At 36.1% G+C, this 21,014-nt stretch overlaps 1 protein-coding gene across 3 annotated transcripts in view; it reads left to right on the top strand.

Annotated features, from left to right (window-relative positions):
• Positions 1–21,014, top strand: part of LOC131693368 (rho GTPase-activating protein Graf) — a 115,773-nt gene that overhangs the window by 80,476 nt on the left and 14,283 nt on the right. For all 3 annotated transcript variants that reach the window (XM_058981129.1, XM_058981131.1, XM_058981130.1), the window contains 12 exons: positions 7,375–7,492; positions 7,560–7,657; positions 7,741–7,864; positions 7,922–8,019; positions 8,083–8,259; positions 8,326–8,439; positions 8,501–8,726; positions 8,802–8,907; positions 8,970–9,167; positions 9,254–9,337; positions 9,464–10,387; positions 10,448–10,527. In XM_058981129.1, coding sequence (XP_058837112.1) covers positions 7,375–7,492; positions 7,560–7,657; positions 7,741–7,864; positions 7,922–8,019; positions 8,083–8,259; positions 8,326–8,439; positions 8,501–8,726; positions 8,802–8,907; positions 8,970–9,167; positions 9,254–9,337; positions 9,464–10,387; positions 10,448–10,527 — 2,347 coding nt within the window. The remainder of the gene's footprint in view (positions 1–7,374; positions 7,493–7,559; positions 7,658–7,740; positions 7,865–7,921; positions 8,020–8,082; positions 8,260–8,325; positions 8,440–8,500; positions 8,727–8,801; positions 8,908–8,969; positions 9,168–9,253; positions 9,338–9,463; positions 10,388–10,447; positions 10,528–21,014) is intronic.

The raw sequence follows: 21,014 nt of genomic DNA, 5'->3' as shown, positions 1-21,014 counted from the left end.
GCGACCGAAGCTGAAACGGATAACGTGCCAATCTAAACTGCACACAGCGCCAGGGTGTGGAAATAGAATAGAATTGTGCAAATTCGACCGCTGGACTTGTTCGGCATTATATAACCCTATTAGGACAGTAGTAAAATTAGCCGAACTATCCCTAAAATGCCATCGCTTGGCTAGACTCCTCTGACAACCTGATAAAGTTGGGTCCAGTGCTATTTTCCTTGATGACATCATCACATATATGATTTTGACGACGGTCCGTTTTAGAACATTTGTGGAAGTGACTATTTGTGTTTGTATGCGCGTCAAAATTGCTAGAAGACTTATCTGCAAAGAAGAAACTTTTACCATACAGCTGTTCTTAGCTCGACGAGATAGAGTGCATAGCATTGTATGATATGATACAATATCGTCTGGCATCCATAATCATTAACCTTGAAAACAAGTCGGTGACTTCTTTCACGATTGAATGGCCTGCGATAGGCGGCTTTCATGACATCACAACCCAGTCGGAGGCCTTCTATTTCGTAACAACTAGTTGTTAAAACAATTACCATTTGGAAGATGACCCATTGTTGCTATGTTTTTCTCGTTTTTTTCACCTTTGCTTTGGATTTATATTTTTTTCTGAATGCGCTGTAAGTAGTGAGCGAATTACAATGGAGCGGTGTTTTTCTCACTTTGAGACTTTCGCTTTCAGCGTTTAGGCCCGGTGAGCTGCCATTCGTACTCTTGTTCGACGGTGGGTTTGAACTTGTAGGTTTAAGGGGGGATTATCATATAAATGGTCCAAATCATACTGAATCTTCGTGCGTGGTACAATAAGTTTTCAAGGCTTAAACTTTTTTTTTGAAACTTTTTTTGAACCAGTATGGTTTATGTGATGATCCCCCCCCCCCCCCTGAAACGCTATAGTAGCAAAACATAAAAACAGCAGTTGTACAGCGAATTGCCAAATGCTTGAGTCTATGGATGGAATTTAATTTATTATCTTAAGTTCATTGCTATAATGGCTTCGTGGTTCTATGTGTTGGGATATGAGATCAGACTTAGTTTAGCTTTTTTAGGATCTGCAGTTAGTGCATAGCAATTGTTATTACTAATATAAAACCACCTTCTCTTTACTGGTATTGTATTTTATCATTGGTGAACTTCTTTCATAGTAGAATCGCTTCGGCATAACTTTCTACGATTTATCTTTATTGGCTTTTACTATCTAGTGCCTCCCACGATGCAATGAAGACCCGATTATATCCGTCTCCGATTTTTTCTGTCCTCGATTTCGTGTACCCCTGATTTTGTCAGCTTTTTGACCCAATTTCGTCAGTCTCATATGCTATGTTTGATGGGCTCTACTAGACGAACCGAGTCTTTAGGATGCCTAGAAGTTTTCTTTTCCTAAAAAAATCGATATCTTTTTTTGCAAGTTTGTACTGGATATCTCAAGAACCGCTCAAGCAATCCTCTTTCCCTTTTCTCGTTTAAAAGCTTATCTAGCTATCGAAGAAAATAAATATTTTTTTGTTCAAATACCCACCATTTTGTTTATAATAAGAATTTAAAAAAGGTTGGGTCAACGACTAGATAATTTAATATGTTTACACGCCCTTCTCGAATTTTTCATTTCTAATGAACGTACGGGCACCAATCCATAGTGTTGCATTTCATACAATTTTTGCCTTAGTAACTTCAAAGAGCTGGAAGGGAGTGGTGGAGGCGTTTTTGTATGCAACTGAAACTTTTCATTTAAAACTGAAGTATGTTCTGTCATATGCCAAAAACCACTAGATTTTGCCTTCCCGTTGGCGAGAAAATTTATTTAAAAATGTGTCTGAAAACAGCGTTAAAACTTCTATGCCCCCTTAGTATATTTTCCTTATCTTATTTCCTTATTTTATTTCGACTAATATGTCATTTTCCTTTTAACTACATTCAATTAGCTAAAGATTACTGAGTAGGGAAATCTATGAAAATTATGGCTACTCAAGTGAGATCAAGGATGTGAAACATACAGAACGGAAAACTAGAAGTGGCAGGGTCATTAGAAACAGGCTTGAAATCTTACGAACTAATCTTTTGTCTTCTGTTGGCAGGAGTTGAGCTTAGGCAGGATTACTACAATTCACTCAAGTCTACTAACATATCTCATGGCAAAGACATACTTGTCCATCTTTACCATGAGAACGGTCTCGTGGTAAAGAGGGACAAGTCTGTTTTTGCCACGAGTTTCGTATCTTAATGATCCAATATCCACAAAATAAAAAATTAAAAGTGCAAAATCAAAATACTTTATCTGAAATCACAACTCCTCTATTTTCCTAATAATTAGAGATCCGAGAAATAGATCGAAAGTTATATCGCTTCCAAGCGCGCTTTGTCTACCAAAATCAGTGGTAATTGGTTTATGCACAAATTTTTGTTTTGTAGATGAGAATTTTTAATTAGGGTAATGTGCTTATTTTCACCATACTGAGGAGGGTGCCTCACTAATTCATTAATTACTCGGCCTACAACCGATGGAATGCGCACACATAGGCATCGACAGCTTTGCTTCGTTATTAGGAACCAACATAATAACACAAATAATCTGAAAACAGTGAAATTCTCGTGCTTGAGCACATCGAAACCTCGAATCGAGTGCCACTTTTATTGCGCTACCATTTAACTCAATGCGTTGAACAAAGATGGCAGATGCTGCTATAACCAATGGTTTCAAATGGGTAGTGTGATAATGCAAACATGGCCAAATAGGCTCATCACCCTACTATTGTTAGAGCTCAAAACAGCGATTTTTTAGGAATAACTTTCCCAAATGCACGAAAAAATTATTATTTGTTCAAATAAAAATAAAAAAGTGTTTCGGAGAAAAAGCTATAACTTTGCCAATTTATCAATATCAGAGTTGCACTATATCGTGACTGTCATTGTTTCTTCAAATTGTACCTAAAGCTTCGGTCACAAATCAAAATGATCGTCTTTTCCAGTTGAGAGAACTTGAGCGACCGAATCTGAACGTTGTGAGTACCAGCAACAGCGACGAAAGAAAAGTGAGAAGAAAAATAATACAGCTCGCGTACAGCAGACTGTCTTACCTGCTCGAGTGCAATGTGGTATAAATAGGTGTGTAAGATCACACGGTTTAAACAATCTCTCTAATGAGTAAAATCGAAAGAAATATTAATGATCCAACTAGTACAAACTGTACAAAAACAATCCAAAGCTGAAAAGAGGTATTCTACATCACTTAAAAAACTTGTAAAACGTATTGTACTGTATTATACTACAAAAATATAAGTAACTGTCTGAGCACGGTTTGCCAACGATGGAAGCCAAAAATATGTAAACAATCCAGAAGGACAACGGGTTAACGTAATAGCGTTCACACGATTCAATAGGGCGGAACGAACGATATGACGAGAGCAAGTCGATTTATTGTGATATCACTTACACCACTCATGTAATACTATGTTCACACTACAGAGTTAAAACACGTTATAATAATTAGCAACAAGAAAAATGTCATCAAGATAGCGTTAAAACACGTTTTAACTCGTAGTGTGAACGTAGTATAAGATTTAACTTACGAATACCATAGTGCCATCTTAGTCACACCTGTATATACAACATTGGGTTGAGTGAGCAAACGAAACATACATTTCTCTTTCCGTTTTGCCAATTACTCGCCATTTTATCTGTCAAAATCCTTCTTGTGGTAAAGGAGTTTCGATTTTGTTTACACGATTTTATGATTTAAAAATGGAGCAGGATGAAAAAGTTAAAAGATTACCCATGAGTGTGTCCACGGTGTCTTTTTTAACAACTTTATGCAAAAAAAATCAGCATCTCTGAAACTTCAGGATATGAAAGAATGGGCTTTCCCCTTTCATTTGAAACCAAAATCAAAATAATCCGTCGGGGGGTCTAGAGCAACTTTTTTTTTTGAAGTTTTTTTTTTCGTGAAAACATAGATTTTACAATGGAACTAGTTCATATTTCTGCCCCTAGATAGTGTTTTAGACATTCGAACATCACTAAAAGTGAGAATCTGATAGATTATTTAATTGTCTACAACTTTGTTACCAACTAAAAACCGATTTGAAATTATCCCGAAAAGTAGTTTAATATTTTAACGAATTCTAAGTCTAAGTTAGTTTCACAGAAGACCTAGTGGTTTGTTAATTCACAAGCACTTTTTTTATTTGCCAAATAGTTGTGTTTAGTTCAATAGTGAATTCAGCGGAATTTGAGAGCTTGGAAAGTCATCTTTTAGCTGAAAATTATAATTCCCTGATACAGGGCACCATTCATAATTTTGGGATGAGAAGTTTTAGATAAGTGTTGACCAAACTAGTATGATATTAATATTCTTTTTCATGATGGTAAGTGATTCCTCCCGCAGAAACAGCCTCTTCAATTATGTATGCCATCTTTTTCATTTTTTCGATTGTTCTCAGGGATGACTGATAACTATTCTTACATGAATCTCCTACTCTGTTAGCATCTTCGTATAAAATTGACTTGTCCTGAACTTCAACCTTTATATTTGAACAAATTCAATGAAACTTTTAAAAATATTTCGCGGATTTCATTGCAACGCTTGGTTCAAAACGCTGATTATCCGCTTTCAAGATTAACTCAATGCGACAAACAGTGAACAAAAAACTTTGAGTTTTTGGATCAAGATAATTTTTTTTGGGATATATTCTAGGACTTTTATGTATATAAGGTTATTGTTGTACTCAAATCATATTTTGTTTTCAAAAGTAATACATATCGCATAATCTAGGATCAATTTAGTAACGATATCTCGCATAATTGATAGGAAATGGCCGTAAAATCCAACTGCCACAATATGCTTTGCGGAGAAAATTTGAATAAATCATTTCACACTAGCCACTAATTTGGACAGTTACTACTGTGGTTTGCGTTAAACTAGAAACGGTGTGTCCCAACATTTCGTCCTGAACGGAATTATAATAGCTGACTTAAGCGATCATAACCTAAATTATACGATGTATGGTCCTTTCTAAAACACCCGTGTAGCAAAACATAAATGTAAGCAAACCCTTGTACGCAAGCAATACCTTCCGATGAATGGTAGTCCCTTCGAACCTATCGGGAAAGATTACAAACCAAAAGCACAAATAGTTTTCTGACTCTGTCAAACATCCTAATTTTCAGAAGTTTAATTAGAATTGTCAACGTAATGAATCCCGTCTAATATTTTTATGCCACTAAACCCAATTATTTTTTTTTTGTAATATAATAAGTGCGAGAAAACATATTTCCAAACCACTAGGCCTCGTGTGAAACTATCTTAGATATAACTTTGTTAAAATCTTAAACAACTTTTCCGGATGATTTCAGATCAATTTTTAGTGGTCAACAAACTTGTAGACAATTAAATTTTCTATACAATTCTCACTTTTAGTGTTGTTAGAATGTATAAAGCACCATCTAGGGACAGAAATATGAACTATCTCCAGTAGTAAAACTTATATTGTTAGGAAAAAAACTTAAAAAAAAAGTTGCTCTGGACACCTGGATTATTTTGATCTTAGTTTCAAATGAAAGGGGAAAGCCCATTCTTTCATATTCCGAAGTTTCAGAGATACTGAATTTTTTGCATAAAATTGTTCTAATAAATACACCGTATGTCAAAATAACAGAGGAAGGTGCAATGTAAGTTGCTGCCTTCTCTATGCTCCGTGTAAACAAAATAAAGCCTACTGACCCGCTAGCCTATATTTTCATTCATATTTTATATAATCAAGAGTGTGTCCTATGTAGGAAATTTCATAAAATAAATGACGAATATGCGTTTTTGGGCAGTATATATTGTACTGGGGAATTACATTTCATGATCTTTTTCATATGCCTTGGCTAGATGCGGAATATTTGTCCATCTTTTGACTATGGGGAAGAAACTGCAGGCTGCAACATTCTCGTGGTAAGGTGTCATTTTGAAAATAAGCAGACCGTAGCAGATTATTTCAAAAATATTTATATAGTGATAGAGTGGACTAATATTCTTATCATCACGATTATTTTCAATGAAGGATAACTGTAAACATACCGTATCAATCATTTCGTTATGCATGCACACTGTTTAATTTCAATTCATAATTAACTAGCGGCCTCAATTGTATTTTGGTTTTCTTCAAATTGTTTCCGGTAAGCAACGAAACAAATTTCTGAATAGCATTTGAATTCATGAACTACATCAATCAGATGTTTTATTTCATATAGCTTCCCCTGCCGAAATAAAAAAAAACTTGCAATAATTTTCAAAAATGACTGTCACTGACAGGTTTCTTTCAGTCACATTGAGCGGAGACCAAGTAGGTAAAAGAGCAAGAAGCGGTACTCGCGTTGTGCGAAATTCAGTGTGTGTTGCTATCTCAGTGTGAGAACTTATGCTGATAGAGAGTCGACTCTGAGTGCTTGCGACAGTGCATGAAGGTTTTTTGTTTTCGGTTACACAATGCAGCACTTAATATTTTACTTGCAGTCCTCTCCCATGGCAAACAAAAAAAGAGCTGACGCATATTCCAATCTTGCAAGTATAAGCCATGAATGTCGTACACTACATTCATTTTGAACCGCTGCTATGAAATTTGTTTGCAGCAGTTCCAACGCAACGGATGATGAAAGTTAGTCACACGGGCTATTAACATACATTTGCAACTGTTAGCGAACCAAACCAAACTACGGCACCAAGCCGAATAAACGAACTTTCACGAACGTTTAACAGGCACGCTCAGCAGCACGAACGTTTTTGCTCTTCTCTCGCCCGTTTCCATGCATAACAGCCTTAGGTAAACTTGCACCGGGGCTGTCGTGTTGGTTTTTTCCCGAACTTTCGTATTAAAATGTCATTTGCAATGACTTCTTCCAGCCTTAGTCAAGTGCAACGGTGAGACGGTAGGTGTACAATTAATGCACATAGGTTGTAGAAATGGGTTGTTGAGACAGCCCGATTGCGCACTGATAAATAACAAATAATCTATATCTCGTTGATGCTTCGTACATTTAATCCTGCGTTTTTCGACACTTTCCATCACACCTAAAATTAAAATTGTTGTTCGCTAGCGCTTAGAAAAGGCGTCTGTGACTTGATCGTTCCACGAAAATTTCCATTTACTGGCGTGAAATTTCAATTTAAGAGAGAAAAATGATTTACACGGATTTATAGGTATTATTTTGTTAATATAAATATTTTATTATATTATTATTTTATTAATATATAGTGTACATTTCAATACTATAATGACTTTCTTACCAAGGACACTCCTAGTCAAAAATGTCGTACGATTACATTTAATTTTAGCCACCCAAATAAATAAAAAAATAAATGTTGGCATGTTATTTTTACAGGCTGATGCATCATTAGGAATGCTAGAGAGAGAATACCTGCAGGAGTCCCTCAGTTACGTTCTGGGAATACAGGAAGTACAGGAAAGGATAAAATTCGAGTTTGTGGAAATAATCTTAAGTACGTAATAATTTGAGTGTTTTCTCTCCAAGCTTTGGCCATGATTCTAATTTCCTAATATTTGCAGGATTCATATCTGATTGGCTGGTATTCTATCACCTCGGTCATGAAGTAGCGGAAGATGCCAAAGATTATCTATCAGATCTTCAGCTTAAAGTGCAAAAGGTACTTGTGAATAATATTTAAAATACTTTCAAATGTACTTACATTATATATACGTATTTATTTTTACTTTCCAACACAATTAGACCAGGGAAAATTTTGATGAGACTCGACAGAAAGCGCAGGAGCTAAAACACAGATACATGGAGAGTAAGATGAAACCGGAAAGCGAATACACTAAACAGGGTTACCTTTTTCTAATGGAAAAGAGTGAGTTACGTAGAGACTAGTACAAAGTCTCAATACTCAATGTATTTTTGTTCACAGAGGCATTCACAGCAACATGGTCTAAATATTACTGTACATACAAAAAGCAGAGTAAAACGTTTTCTATGCTGCAGTTTAATCAAATGTCGGGTCGATCGGTAAGCGCTTCTTTTGCTAGCAATATGTGGCATATGTTGTAATTGCAAATTATTTTTCGTTAGCAATCATCTACGGAAGTGTTAACGCTGGCTTCATGCACGCGGCGGCTTTCAGAGTTTGAAAAGCGCTATTGCTTCGATTTGATCTTTGAAGAGCGGCCGGCGATTACGTACACATTTCAGGCATTAAGCGAAGAAGACCGAAAGGCCTGGCTGAATGCAATGGATGGTAAAGAACCGGTATGTTAAATACTTCCAACACGTTTCGGATGAAATTGATCATCAGTTTGTTCTTCAATTGTTTAGACATACTTAGCTCCATCACAAAATCACAACGAGGATGGCAACCTGGATGACGTCGGATTCGCATTTGTGCGCAAGTGTATTGAGGTGCTTGAGCGCCGGGGGTTGGAGGAAGAGGTTCGTTTAGCTAATATTTGCACTATGCTAATTTGTAAGCCGATTTGTTGTTTTCCGATAGGGTCTGTACCGGATTGGAGGTGTGAGTACAAAGATAACAAAGTTATTGAACATGGGACTAGACAGAAAAAAGACTGAGAAGGATAGATTGATGTTTTTCAATGACGAGCAAAGCTCGGATGTGTTAGAAAGTAAGACGATAGCAAGTGCTTTGAAGCATTACCTAAGGAATCTGAATGAACCGTTGATGACGTTTCGGTTGCACCACTCGTTTATATCATCGGCCAGTGAGTCTAGAATGATATAGATAGCTATTGAATTGTCCTATAATAATTTTTCATATTTTTTTTAATTTTACATAGAGCAAGAGACAAGACAGCAGCGAATAAATGATGTTCACCAACTAATACACAGGCTACCTAAAAGTCACTTTGAGATGCTAGATATTGTTGTAAGGCATTTGAAGTGGTATGTTATACATAGTTATATTTTGTTTGCTTTATATACTATAATGATTACCCTACTTGCAGTGTTGCTCTCAAATCGGATAAGAACAAAATGTCTGTGTTCAATCTAGGTGTAGTATTTGGACCAACTCTGCTGCGAGCAGCCGAAGAAACCGTCGCTGCCATACTAGATATCAAGTTCAACAATGTTGTGATAGAAATCCTGATCGAAAATTACGATAAGATCTTTAAATCGCAGCCCGGAAAACATGTTGAATATCTGTAAGTATGATTTTCCTGTTACAGTGTGTCGAGATTCGTTAATCAGGTGTCTTGTGGAAAATTCATTTTCTATTGCAAACGAACAGTTTTGTGTTGAATCATGGTGATGGATGTCAACTTTGTCCAAAACGATTTTCTTTTTCTTTTGTCGAGCCCATTCATGTCTTAAGGTATTATAAAAATTTTGTTTCCTATTATGTGAATTTTTCGTAAAAAATGCTAGATCTCTTATATTTGCCAATTATCTGTTCTATAGTGATCCAACCTATTTGGTGAACATATCATGTTTTTTTCAGACCACACACAAATACAAGCCCACCGATGGCATTGCAAAGATCGTACGCTGGCATCGGTGGAGGAGGAGGAGGTGGTGGGGGTAATATAGGAGTGTTAGGAGCCAGTTACGGGAAGGACCGCAATGCCACGTATTCCCAACCCGTTGTGAGGGTTGTAGCCAAGTCTAATTACACCGAACCAGTAATGTCTTCTAGCCTGCAGAACATCTCCAACGGAATGTCATTGTACAGTAAAGGAACCAATCACTATCCCACCTATGAGGCGAAACCAAAAATCGTATCATCAATCAACAGTTCCACTCCGTCTCTACTGCGTGACACCACCCTTTCGCCTCGTGAAATAAGTATAGACACTCGGGAAACTACCTACCTGAAATCAGCACCATCTACAATTACAATAAGTAGTCACAATAGTCCACCTCCAAACCAAAACCATCACATGGCGCGGCAGGATGGCGGCGGAAGCAGTCAGTTATATCAAAGCAACTACCAGAGTCATCTATTGCACAACCGAGGCGATCCTGCGTCGATGATTCGTGGTGGTAGCGCAGGATCGGATAGTATTTACGGTGCCACTACCACTATGCACAAGTTGAGTCATCCCAATCCAATGACGAGCAGTGAATCCAATCTTACCAGCACTAGAAAAGAACTTTCGATTTATGATCGAATAAATTCTACCAGCAGTTCGAATGAATCCGTGTGTTCGTCGTCTAGTCGAGATCTCAACCATTCCTACGGAAGTAATCGGCCCCTGACCAACTGGGATTATGGGACCGGTAACGGAAGCATCGGTATGGTAAGCAGCGCACTGAGCAAGTTCTCCATTCGGGACGATGCTAGTCAAACCTATATCCCGAAAAAGACGCAACGTGTAAAAGGCCTCACCCGTCATACCAAGCTGCTGACACCGAGAGATCATTTGTAAGTATAATGTGTAATCTTCCTTATGATTGTGAACATCGCTCACATTTGTTATTTTAGGCGTGTGCGGACATTGTATGCATGCTTGGCCGAAAATGATGGCGAGCTCTCGTTTGAACCAAATCAAATCATTACCAATGGTAAGTTTTTATTTCTATTTGAAATTATATACTTGATTTTTAACGTAGAATACATTGAAGCTTTCAATATGGGAACCCTGATTTAAAATATTGGTTGTGGCAGCCGCGTCAGTTTTTTTGTTGGAGTCGAACCACTGCGACCAGTATTTAGATCTATTGTGGTCAGCCGCGTCAGTTTTTGAACGTCAATATTTTCGTTGTACTATACTGCCTATAATCGCAAGTCAGTACCATATAGACAGGGAATCCCATAGAAGATGGGACTGACTTGCGATTATGGGCGGTATAGGACATGTTTAAATTTTTCCAATATACTACTGTCAATAGTTACACGATTAGCATGAATAACGTAAAAATGATTATGTATGCAGTCATTAACTGTGCGAGTTAAAATTTTATTGCATTCACACATGTATATGCAATGGCCTGTTTGAAATTCTAGTCATTCATTTATCCTTCGTTGTAGTAGCAGCAACCAGGAACATTTATGATATATTCCTATCTATACCGCTTGTTAGACCACCGGAGGGAAGGCTCCCCTCAAGCAGTTGTCAGTACAAGTCACTCACAAAGATGTCATTGCCACGGAGTGCAAACTCGTACCCGTTTCCCTACTTGTGCAAAGTTTATCGCGCGTTCTGCACCCTGCTGTTGGAGTTCAAACTTTGCATACACGATCGAGTCTATGTAAATGCGATGATACTCGGTTTGTGAAAGTTTATGTTGAATTCAACTTTCGATACTTACGCACGGTTAGCACGCGCGTGCACAGCTTGAGTGTGAGTTTACGTTGGGATCACCTTAATAGGTGTTAATTTACATGTGATGTGTACATGTGGACGAGCCTATTTGAACAATTTCGCAATACACACGCTTACATTACTATCACATAGAATCAGTCGCGGTACGTTTGTGCGAATGAAATCGGTACATCGAGATCGTGTGCGCGAGGCACATTTCAATTGTTAGGTTTATTCCAATGTTGCAAGTGGATAATTATCGGGGTATTTTCGAGTGGGTTGTATTACCCATACTACTCTCACGCCATCCGTGGGCCCTGATATATTTTGCTAGTATATATTATGCCTATGCCCCTGTTATTTTTTGCGTTGGCTATAATTTTGTATGCATGCATTTTCATGTTTGTGTGTGCGTCATGTTGATGCGATCCAGGCAAAACACATAGAGCGTTTTTGACGTAAGACTGTGTGTCATTTCAATATTTTCAAACCGAAAGCGTTGCCTATACTTTGTATCGCAGCTAAGAAATTTTTTAATTGTTTTAATACTCCCATGGATAACGCGGTTTTTTTCAGCACGACAGTGCTTATGAACTACTATTGCACTTGCAAAGAATTAGTTGACAAATTTCTAATGATTGTTCAGCATTGTCAGCTGTTGTTCACAAATTGCCAAATGTTTGGGTTGGTATGGCAATAACTTTGCAATTTTTTAAATAATTTCAATTGTTCAGCAACCAATACTCTATGGTCCCAAAGCTGTATTTAGGAAGACAAAATTGGTTGCGCCCAGTGATGTACCGATGGGAAAAATTCCATCTTCCCGGGTTTTTATTTTTGGGTTTTAACCGGGTTTTTTCCCAAATCATTTTAACCCGAACGAAATATGGGTTTTTTCGTTTTATCGAATGTATGAGGTTCATTTGATGTTTTTTAACCTTTGGGCAGTCGCGCTAGTGCACTGAGTGCACGTTGCTCTGAAAATCTAGCGAAATCGTCTTAGGGCACCAGCGGCTGCTCGTTCAGTGGGCCATAAGTGCGACTTCCGGACGGTTCAAGAATCTTGCATTTACATTTGAGAGACCGAAAATAAAAGTCGCAAGGATAAAACATACTTTGTAGAACCCACTCCAGATATCTTAGCATGTAAAGATCGAATATTAACATCAATCGTAAAAATCGGACAGAGATCCTTGAGCATGAGAATCGTTTAGAATATTCTCACCCAAAAAAGTCGGCAAGTATGAACTTCCAGTATAATTCGCTCACAGGAAATTCCGTACAACGTTACATTCAAGATTAAAAGATGGATAAAGAAAAGAGAAAAGTCCTTTGTAAGAACCGGATGTACTTTTTTACGATTTTTATTCTATATGACATAATCTAATAGCTCCTGTCCGATTTTGAACCTTGAAGTTCAAATCCAATTTTCACATTCTAGTATATTTAAAACTGGTTTTACGACTTTATTTTGGTCCATTCCATATTCCAACTTGTTTTATATAATACTGGGAACAATAGTCATTGTTACTCTGACTAGTGAAAATTAGAATAATCGTGTGATGCCAAAACTACTTTTATTCTGCTTGTTACTCATTTTAGGGGTTGCTATACTTTTAGCGAAATAAGGTAGGTATTCACACAAAATTTAGAAAATACCTATTTAGTTCGGTGAAAAGTAAAAATGAGTAATATGCAAAAAAGGGAGTGGCCTTGACATTCGTATGAACAGTAATCAGAAATCTCACAAATCGCAATCCAAATTCTTTCGGCATCAACTACATCAGCAACAGTAGAAAAAATGTTTAGTACGTTTAGGTGCATTCACAGTGAGAAACGCAGCCCAAAACGTGTTGAAAAGTTTTATCACTTAGGGACCATTCATAAATTACGTAACGCTTTTAGGGGGGAGGGGGGGAGGGGGTACGACAAGTTGTGACAAGTTGTGACATAGGGGGAGGGGGTGTTAACTAGATCGTTACGTAACATGTTTTCATCGAAGAAAAAAAATTTTTTCTTGGAATTTGTTACGTAACAGGGGAGGGGGGGGGGATGGAAAAATTTGTGACAATTTGTTACATAGGGGGAGGGGTGGGATCAATTTTGGGCAATTTTTGCGTTACGTAATTTATGAATGGTCCCTTATTTAACCACAATATTTGTAAAAAAATGTTGGATCACCGCTATAACAATGATTCAATCGAGGAAAACCATTCAGAATTCATATACATGCAAAACTTTATAACAATAATACTCATAAATAAAATAAAAATGTTTGGATAACAATACATTAATGTTCAATTACTAAAATATCAAAAATTTGCAAAAAACCCAATCTTCCCGCGAAAAAACCGTTTTAACCGGGAAAAAACCTTGGGTTTTTTCCCCAAAATTATAAAAACCCGATTTGGTACATCACTGGCAACAATATGTGCCTTCCAAAGTTCTAAAAGTACTGCTAACAAAGTATTTACGATAAATCAATGTATAACATGACAAATGAAAAGTAGTGATCTTAAGGGGTCACGTTTTCAACGCTCAATCTCTTATGGCAAAATCAACTGAGAAATAGTTAATGCGTGTGATAATGCCGAAAGTCATGACAATTGTTTTGGATATGTAAACTTTTTAGAAAGAACAGTCTACCGTAATCTTTGAAAATATTCAAGCTTCGTTGCAGTCGACTGCAGATAATACGAAGACTTCTACCTGTGGCTAAGATGCTAGTATCATCACAGAAAAGTGACTTTTTACAGCCTGTGGGTAGATTTGGAGGATCAGTGATAATAATATTATATAGATTGGTGCGACGCTTGACCCTTGAGGGACGCCTGCTTTAACGGGTAGCTTATTAGATTTACAATTCTGATAAGATACCTCTAGGGTGCGGTTGGTACGATAATTTTTAATTATTTTTATTATGTGAATTGGAAAATTGAAATCCCACTTATTGGCAACTAATCCTTTGTGTCAAACACTGTCGAAAGTTTTTTCTATGTCTAGTAGAGCAACTCCAGTGGAATAGCCGTAATAGATTAGGAATAACCATTGCATTTTTTGGGAAAGCATGCTAATTCAAAACATTTGTTGAATATTTTGACCAAGTATCACATGGTGATTTCGGGAAGGTTCTCAATAAGAGTGTGAAAATCACTGGCGCTTTCGTATTTTTTAACCTTTTTTTGATAGATTTTGTCTCATCATAGTTTGTTTCAACAATCTCAATTTTCGAGCTGAATATATGCTTAATTTATTTTTTGTAGATCCTGATTGATACAGTTCATAGGAGGATCGCGAGAACGTTGACGTCTTCGAACATTATTCAAGCGAATCAGAAGTCAACAATAGGAGTATTAAATTTTATCTGTGTTGCTGGTACAGATAAATTTGTAGCATCAACTATAGAAACACTTAAATTTTGTTATGCCGTATCAATGTCAGCTTTATTTGGTAAATCATGATCTTGATTAAACTTATTCTCAATATAAGTTTTGTACCTTTCCCAATTCGCTTTGTGCTAATGGGATTGAAACAGCTTCTTGAGAAACTGAAAAAGTTACTGGAAGGTGATCAGAAATCAAAGTCAGCATGTGTAACCGATTCGCTACAAATGTGGTTTTAATCTGTCAAAACCAGAGTTTACAATTTTCCCAATCGTGAACAGAATAAGGCGATATTTCACCTACTTTGACCAGCAATAAAAAAAGCAAACATACGATGGAACATTGTTTGCTCTCCAACTTTTCTCGACAAGACAGCATTGGATCTCATCTTTTCCGCGGTATAATATGAGATGATATTTTCGCGCCTAATGTAAAACTGCCGAATAACTAATGGTTTCGCAAAAAATCACAAAAATGAGTAGATACAGATCCTTAGAATGAAAATACTGCAATAATGTGGGGAAATAAATTCTATAATGTAATATATTAATGGTTTTTCTTGAACTTAATTTATCATGAGGTTCGAAGCTGCGAAATTATCACGCTTCCATACTGCATTGTCAGAAAATTCTCGCAATTTCTTGAAAGGTGAAAAGTTGGGTCCGTGCCTACTAAGGATGAAAAAGCTGTTCGATGAACTGCTTGTCGTGAGAATGAGCGAATATTTTAACCTCTTGTCAAAACCAAATCAATTGTCGATGGCTTCCTTACAGATGATAAGCACGTAGGTCCATTCGAGAACAAAATTGAATAATAACCAGCAGAGCAATCACTTAAAAGTAGTTTACCGTTGGAATTGCTTTGAGCATTATTCTAGGATCGGTTTTTAGCGCTAAAATCATCGATTATGAAGAGTTTCGACCGATTTATTGTAAGTTTTTGTAAGTCTCCATTCAAGAAATTAATTTTTCTCCACTGAAACGGCAAATACGCTGCAGCAATAAAAATGTTACCAAGATTGGTTTCAACTTCGATACCCAAATTCTCGATCACCTTGGCGTCAAGAGACGGTATGACGTAATGTTTGATTCGACGCTACTGCGATTCCTACGCCGAATCCAACAATTTAATCAAATCGATGAATAACAAATGAATGAATAGAGTTACTCTTCAATTTAATATTTGGTTTAAAAAAAAAGTTTCGGCCACAACGGCTATATGCACATTATTTATCCTCAAGAAGTTGAAAAATTCGTCTTCGCACGTTTTTAATGAACGAGCATTCCAATTTAATCAATTCAATTGATTTTTTAAAGTCAATATTAAATTTTAATTTCATTACAATTTTCTTAGTAAATTCCCATCCAGTTTGAAAAGCTTCAAACATGGAGGTAGAATTTAATACAGCAATCATTAACTGTAGCATATATTCTTGCAAGAAATTGAAATTTTCTTCCGTTATGCTACCTAGATCCATTGAACTAAAGGAAGCGTTGTCTGCAAACGAGATTGGAGGCGTGGTAGTTGTTATTTTGGCCGTGTTACCTGCCACTTAAACATAAGATGACACACCATTGTGGGATGGTGTGACAGATATGGAAGATCCTTGTATAGGTAGAGAAGTTGTTAATCTATTTTGAAGCGGATTAACACGTTTGAACTTAAATTAAATCGTATTTTTTGTGTTTTGGATTCTCCTCGTCAGTACCTAACAGCTGACTGGGCCCCTAGCTAGACACTAGATCAATAACTTATGTGTACAGTAAACGATTGATCGAGACTGATGTCCCGGTTTGCACAAAAGTTTTTTTACTAACAAGGACCAAATTGAACCAAAACTGTTTGTGGCTTACACGCCAACGTGGCACAGTAGGGGAGACTGAGGAGACTTGATCCCCTTTTTTATTTTTCAGTCCAACTCCGTGGAATGATAAAAAAAACTATGTATTTTTTTGTAGTTTTATATTGTTTCTAGGGATGACTAATAATCATAAAAAAATTATATGGAAATATTATACTGGACATGAGCTATGAGCATTTCTGGAAAACAACAAAAAAATGGAAAATTCTTAGATTAGTGGAGACTCGATCCCTAATTTGGGGACACTTCATTCCTTTATGAAAACGTGTTTAAAAGAGCATGTAGGGTAATAAGCCTATTTTTGTCCTGTTTCTACTATCATCCTACCCATGTGAAGCCTTTGGTTAGAGCAGCGTCTGCCATCTTTGCTCAACGCATTGACTCAAATGGTATTGCGATATTGGGGGTACTCGATTAGAGATTTTACTGCGCTCAAACAGAAGATTTTCACCATTCTCAAGACAATTTTGTTATTATATTGTCTCTTAATAAGAGGCGAATGATCTTAACGTCAAAACCTCTATAATCTAAATAAAAAAATGGACCTTAATAACAAATCAAAGAAGCTGAAATAATAAAATTATTGTAGTAATAATGTGGTACCATTCTTAATAGGGCAAAAACGGGTACATTATCCCATTCAATTTTATAAATGGATTGTAGTATTGATTAAATTGTTATGATTAGATATTGTTCCCCAAATCTCCGTGCAATTATTTGAAAGCTGTCTTTATTATGGTTGAGGAACGTCAAATGTGGGATGAATGGTTGCTACGTATACTGTAGTAAACAATTACAGTTATGTTTCTTTACGATGAAGCGTTCATTTTTGACATCTTTTTATGACAACAATGACTGCAATTGTTCTGGTGTGAATTGGTGGTGTGGTTATTCTCAGTGGTGTGTATGAAGTATGACGAAGGGGATCAAATCTCCACGAATTTGAAGGGATCAAGTGAACCCATAACATCTATTTCAGCAAACTTTAGTAAAAATATAGTTGAACAAAAGAATCAGCTCAATCATAACGTATTCATATAATTGACATTCTCCTGTAATTCTGTATGCAAAAGTAGAGTATGTAGTGTGTGATTTTATCAATTTTATAAAAGTTTGAAAATTTGAAAAATAAATCTTCTTCAGTTCTTCTGAGACTTTTTTTTAAATCGGTAAAAATTCGATTACACAAAAGTCCAATTTCTTTTTTCTGTGTTAATGAAATTAATGTTTAGATAAAACTAGGCAACTTTATAGTATATTCGATTAATGTATTCTGATCCGCCTTTGAGTTACAATGATGGGATCAAGTCTCCCCGGGGATCAAGTCTCCTCAGTCTCCCCTAATGCAATTTTAAATTGAGGTAAACCCCTGTATTTATCCAGAGGTGCATATAACCTAACTCAAATTAAGTCATATTTATTGTGTTTGGGATTCTCCTCGTCAGTAGCTATCAGCTGACTGGTAGGTTATATGCACCTATGCATAAATACACGGGTTTACCCCAATTTAAAATTGTATTACTTTTAAATTTGTTTTTTAGAAGTGTACATGAAAAGTAGGGATTTTTTTTATTTTTATTTGTTGTTTTTATTGCTTTGAACGAGAATCTATATTTTTTTTTCTCGAATATGACAAGCCCAGAAATTCGATTTATGGTTTTCGCTACAATTAGCGCATATGAAACTTTTTGCGGTTTCTTTCACCGGACAAGTGTCCGTTGTGTGCGATTTATCACCACTTATACATACATTTTATACATTTGGATACATTTGGACATCATACATTTGGAATCCAAATGACAATTTTTTGTGCCGTGCACAAATCCTTGGCAGTTTGGTCAGATTTTGAATTCTGCCCCCATGTCGTCTATAATGTTCCAACTTTACTCGCACGTGGAACATAAAATGTGCTTTTTCTAACCCTTTAAATTTATTTTTCTCATTACAGTTAAAATGAATTAAAGTTGGACAGAGAATGAGCAAAAATCGAAAATGAAAAGGCACTTTTTTCACACCGCGTGTTAGATCTTCATAAAAATCAATCAGCTTATGTAGAATATTGTTACAGTACTGCTGCTTGATTTTTATGACGATCTAACACACGGTATGGGGAAAATGCTTTTTTCGTTTTCGATTTTTGCCCATTCTCTGTTCAACCTTAAATAAAGCTCCTGGATAATTTCAGAGCTTACTGGCGTGTTAGTGCCGCCAACCTTTCTCTTCATAAGAATAATTTGTGAAGGAGAAAAGCCAAGTATTTTTTTCAATTCGTTGGATATTTCGTCCGAACTTTGACCTTGTTGTTTATATAACTTCTCCGTAAGATACTGGAGTAGTCGTTTGTGGCCAATAAAGTCCCCTGCTGTAACTCGACATTCTTCTATTCGGCCAATCTTAATAGAAGCTTTCACATCCGGAAGGAACGTTGAAAGCTCAGTTCGAAAGGCTTTGAAGTCGGAGAGCATCACTGTTATCGGCGGAGGCGATTGCTTTTTCTTCTCAGGAAATTTACAAATTTCCTCAGGCTCACATTCGGATAAAACATCACATGAGTTGCTGCATTAAATTGAATTTTCGGGTGGATAAGTTACCCTTTTTCGTTTATGTTTAATATTTGGTACACGGTCTTTCTGTGATGACCCAGACATGGTAGAAATAAATATTTCTTTAGGCTGAATTATTCTTGAAATATGTCTTAGTGAAAAACTGATTGAGTAGAAAAAGTAGGTTGTCTTGAGAAAGACTGTTGCTGTTGAAAAACTCTAGGTAAACTAGGAGCTATCAAGAGTTGTGACCGGTTCGAACGAAGGCTCAAGCCGCTATGTTGTAACAATGATTTGATTTTTCGCTTTTCATTGCATAAAAAAGCCATATGTCGTTTTTGCTTTGACATTCTAGAACGAAACTCTACCAGTTGCATAGTCCTGCATAGTTGCATTAGATCCTTGATTCCGTGTCTTGTATGGTTTAACTCACAGTGGTATTTATATTGCCACCGTTTTGTTTCGTTCATAAAGCAGGAATATGAAGTGATAAGTGTTCTAATCTTACGAAATCTTCCTATTGCTTTTTACTGAGATACAGTAAAAATTTTCAGTTTGATGATAAGTTTTTTGAAAATTCATTTTGGACGATAAAACAGTTCTATTTTGAAAACCTAAGCCTAATACTTTAAGTCCTACAAATTCGCGAAAATTTATGAAAATAGTACCTTTTATCCGAAACCCTGGTTTATGAGGGGTAAAAATTACAAAGAAAACAATAAATTGAATTAAAATAAAGTGGCAATATAGTTGCCACCGCCCGTTGAAAACGTCAATCTTCCTAATGTTTGATGTATGTCAATCGAAACCGGAGCGAATATAGGTAACAATGCACTATGGTCCCAAAGCTGTATTTAGGAAGACAAAACTGTTTGCGCCAAAACCGTTGGTTTTAGATATATAGTATCTTCGACAAACTTTGTTAGTACTTTCTTGCCGATTTTTTTTATATTAGTTGAATTAGAGTGGTCCTTGTGGTTAGGGTGTTCAAAGTATCAACTTCTTAGATATGTTAAATTCAGCTACATAATGTTCTACAAAGTTATAAATCAATCAAATTGAAGCGACTTTTCTGAAGAAACTGTGTGGCTATCTCTAATGGTTCATGTGCTATGATTTTTGCAATATTTAAGGTGGGGTGGCTCTTTAAAAATTGGTTTTCTATTAATATCTTTTTATGTGTTAATTTCTCGCTAATACTTTGTTCTAGAGGTTTTTAGAACTTTTGCAAAAACACATTTTTGCCGAAGCAATGAAGTTTCTATCTCTTTTGTTTGCATAGTTACAGGATTTTCAAAACAAAAATGGTTTTTGTCAAAGCTATATATCTTCCAACATTGCAAATGGTTTTTCAATCTTTTAATTTTATTTGAAAGATCGAAACTTTTTTAGTTTTTGGTGAAAAAACTGCGGGAGCGTTATTTCTGTAAAATAAATAATTAATTTTTGAAAATGGTGTATTTTTTCAACAAAAATCGTTCATAACTTTTCAAATAGACGAGATAATAACTTTGTTACTTCAGCAGAAATATTCGCCATACAAAGTTCCAAAAGTGCTGCAAACAAACTATTTACGATAAATCAATGTATGAAGTGACAAATGAGAAATAGTGATTTTAAGAGGTCACGTTTTCATCGCTCAATCTCTTATGGTAAAATCAACTGAGAAATAGTCAATGTGTGTTATAATGAAAATCTATTGAATATGTGACACTGTTTGAAAACACAACATTTTACCGTACAACTACATGTTAGCGTGAATTCACAATAGTGTTAATAGCGTACTATAGTAAACTCTAAATAAAAGTTATCTATTATGGGGCCAATAAAGCAAGTACCGTCATCATGCATTATATAGATGCTAGGGAATTATGCTTTATGAGTTATTTTACCAATTCGCGGTTACCGATTTTCAGACCTCTTACTTTTATTTGTTTTGAAGTAACAAAAAATTGATAAT

Source organism: Topomyia yanbarensis, chromosome 3, assembly GCF_030247195.1.
Source record: "Topomyia yanbarensis strain Yona2022 chromosome 3, ASM3024719v1, whole genome shotgun sequence".
Lineage (NCBI taxonomy): Eukaryota > Metazoa > Arthropoda > Insecta > Diptera > Culicidae > Topomyia > Topomyia yanbarensis.
Note: the sequence above shows the minus strand (reverse complement) of the source record. Positions and strands in the feature narration are given on the sequence as shown.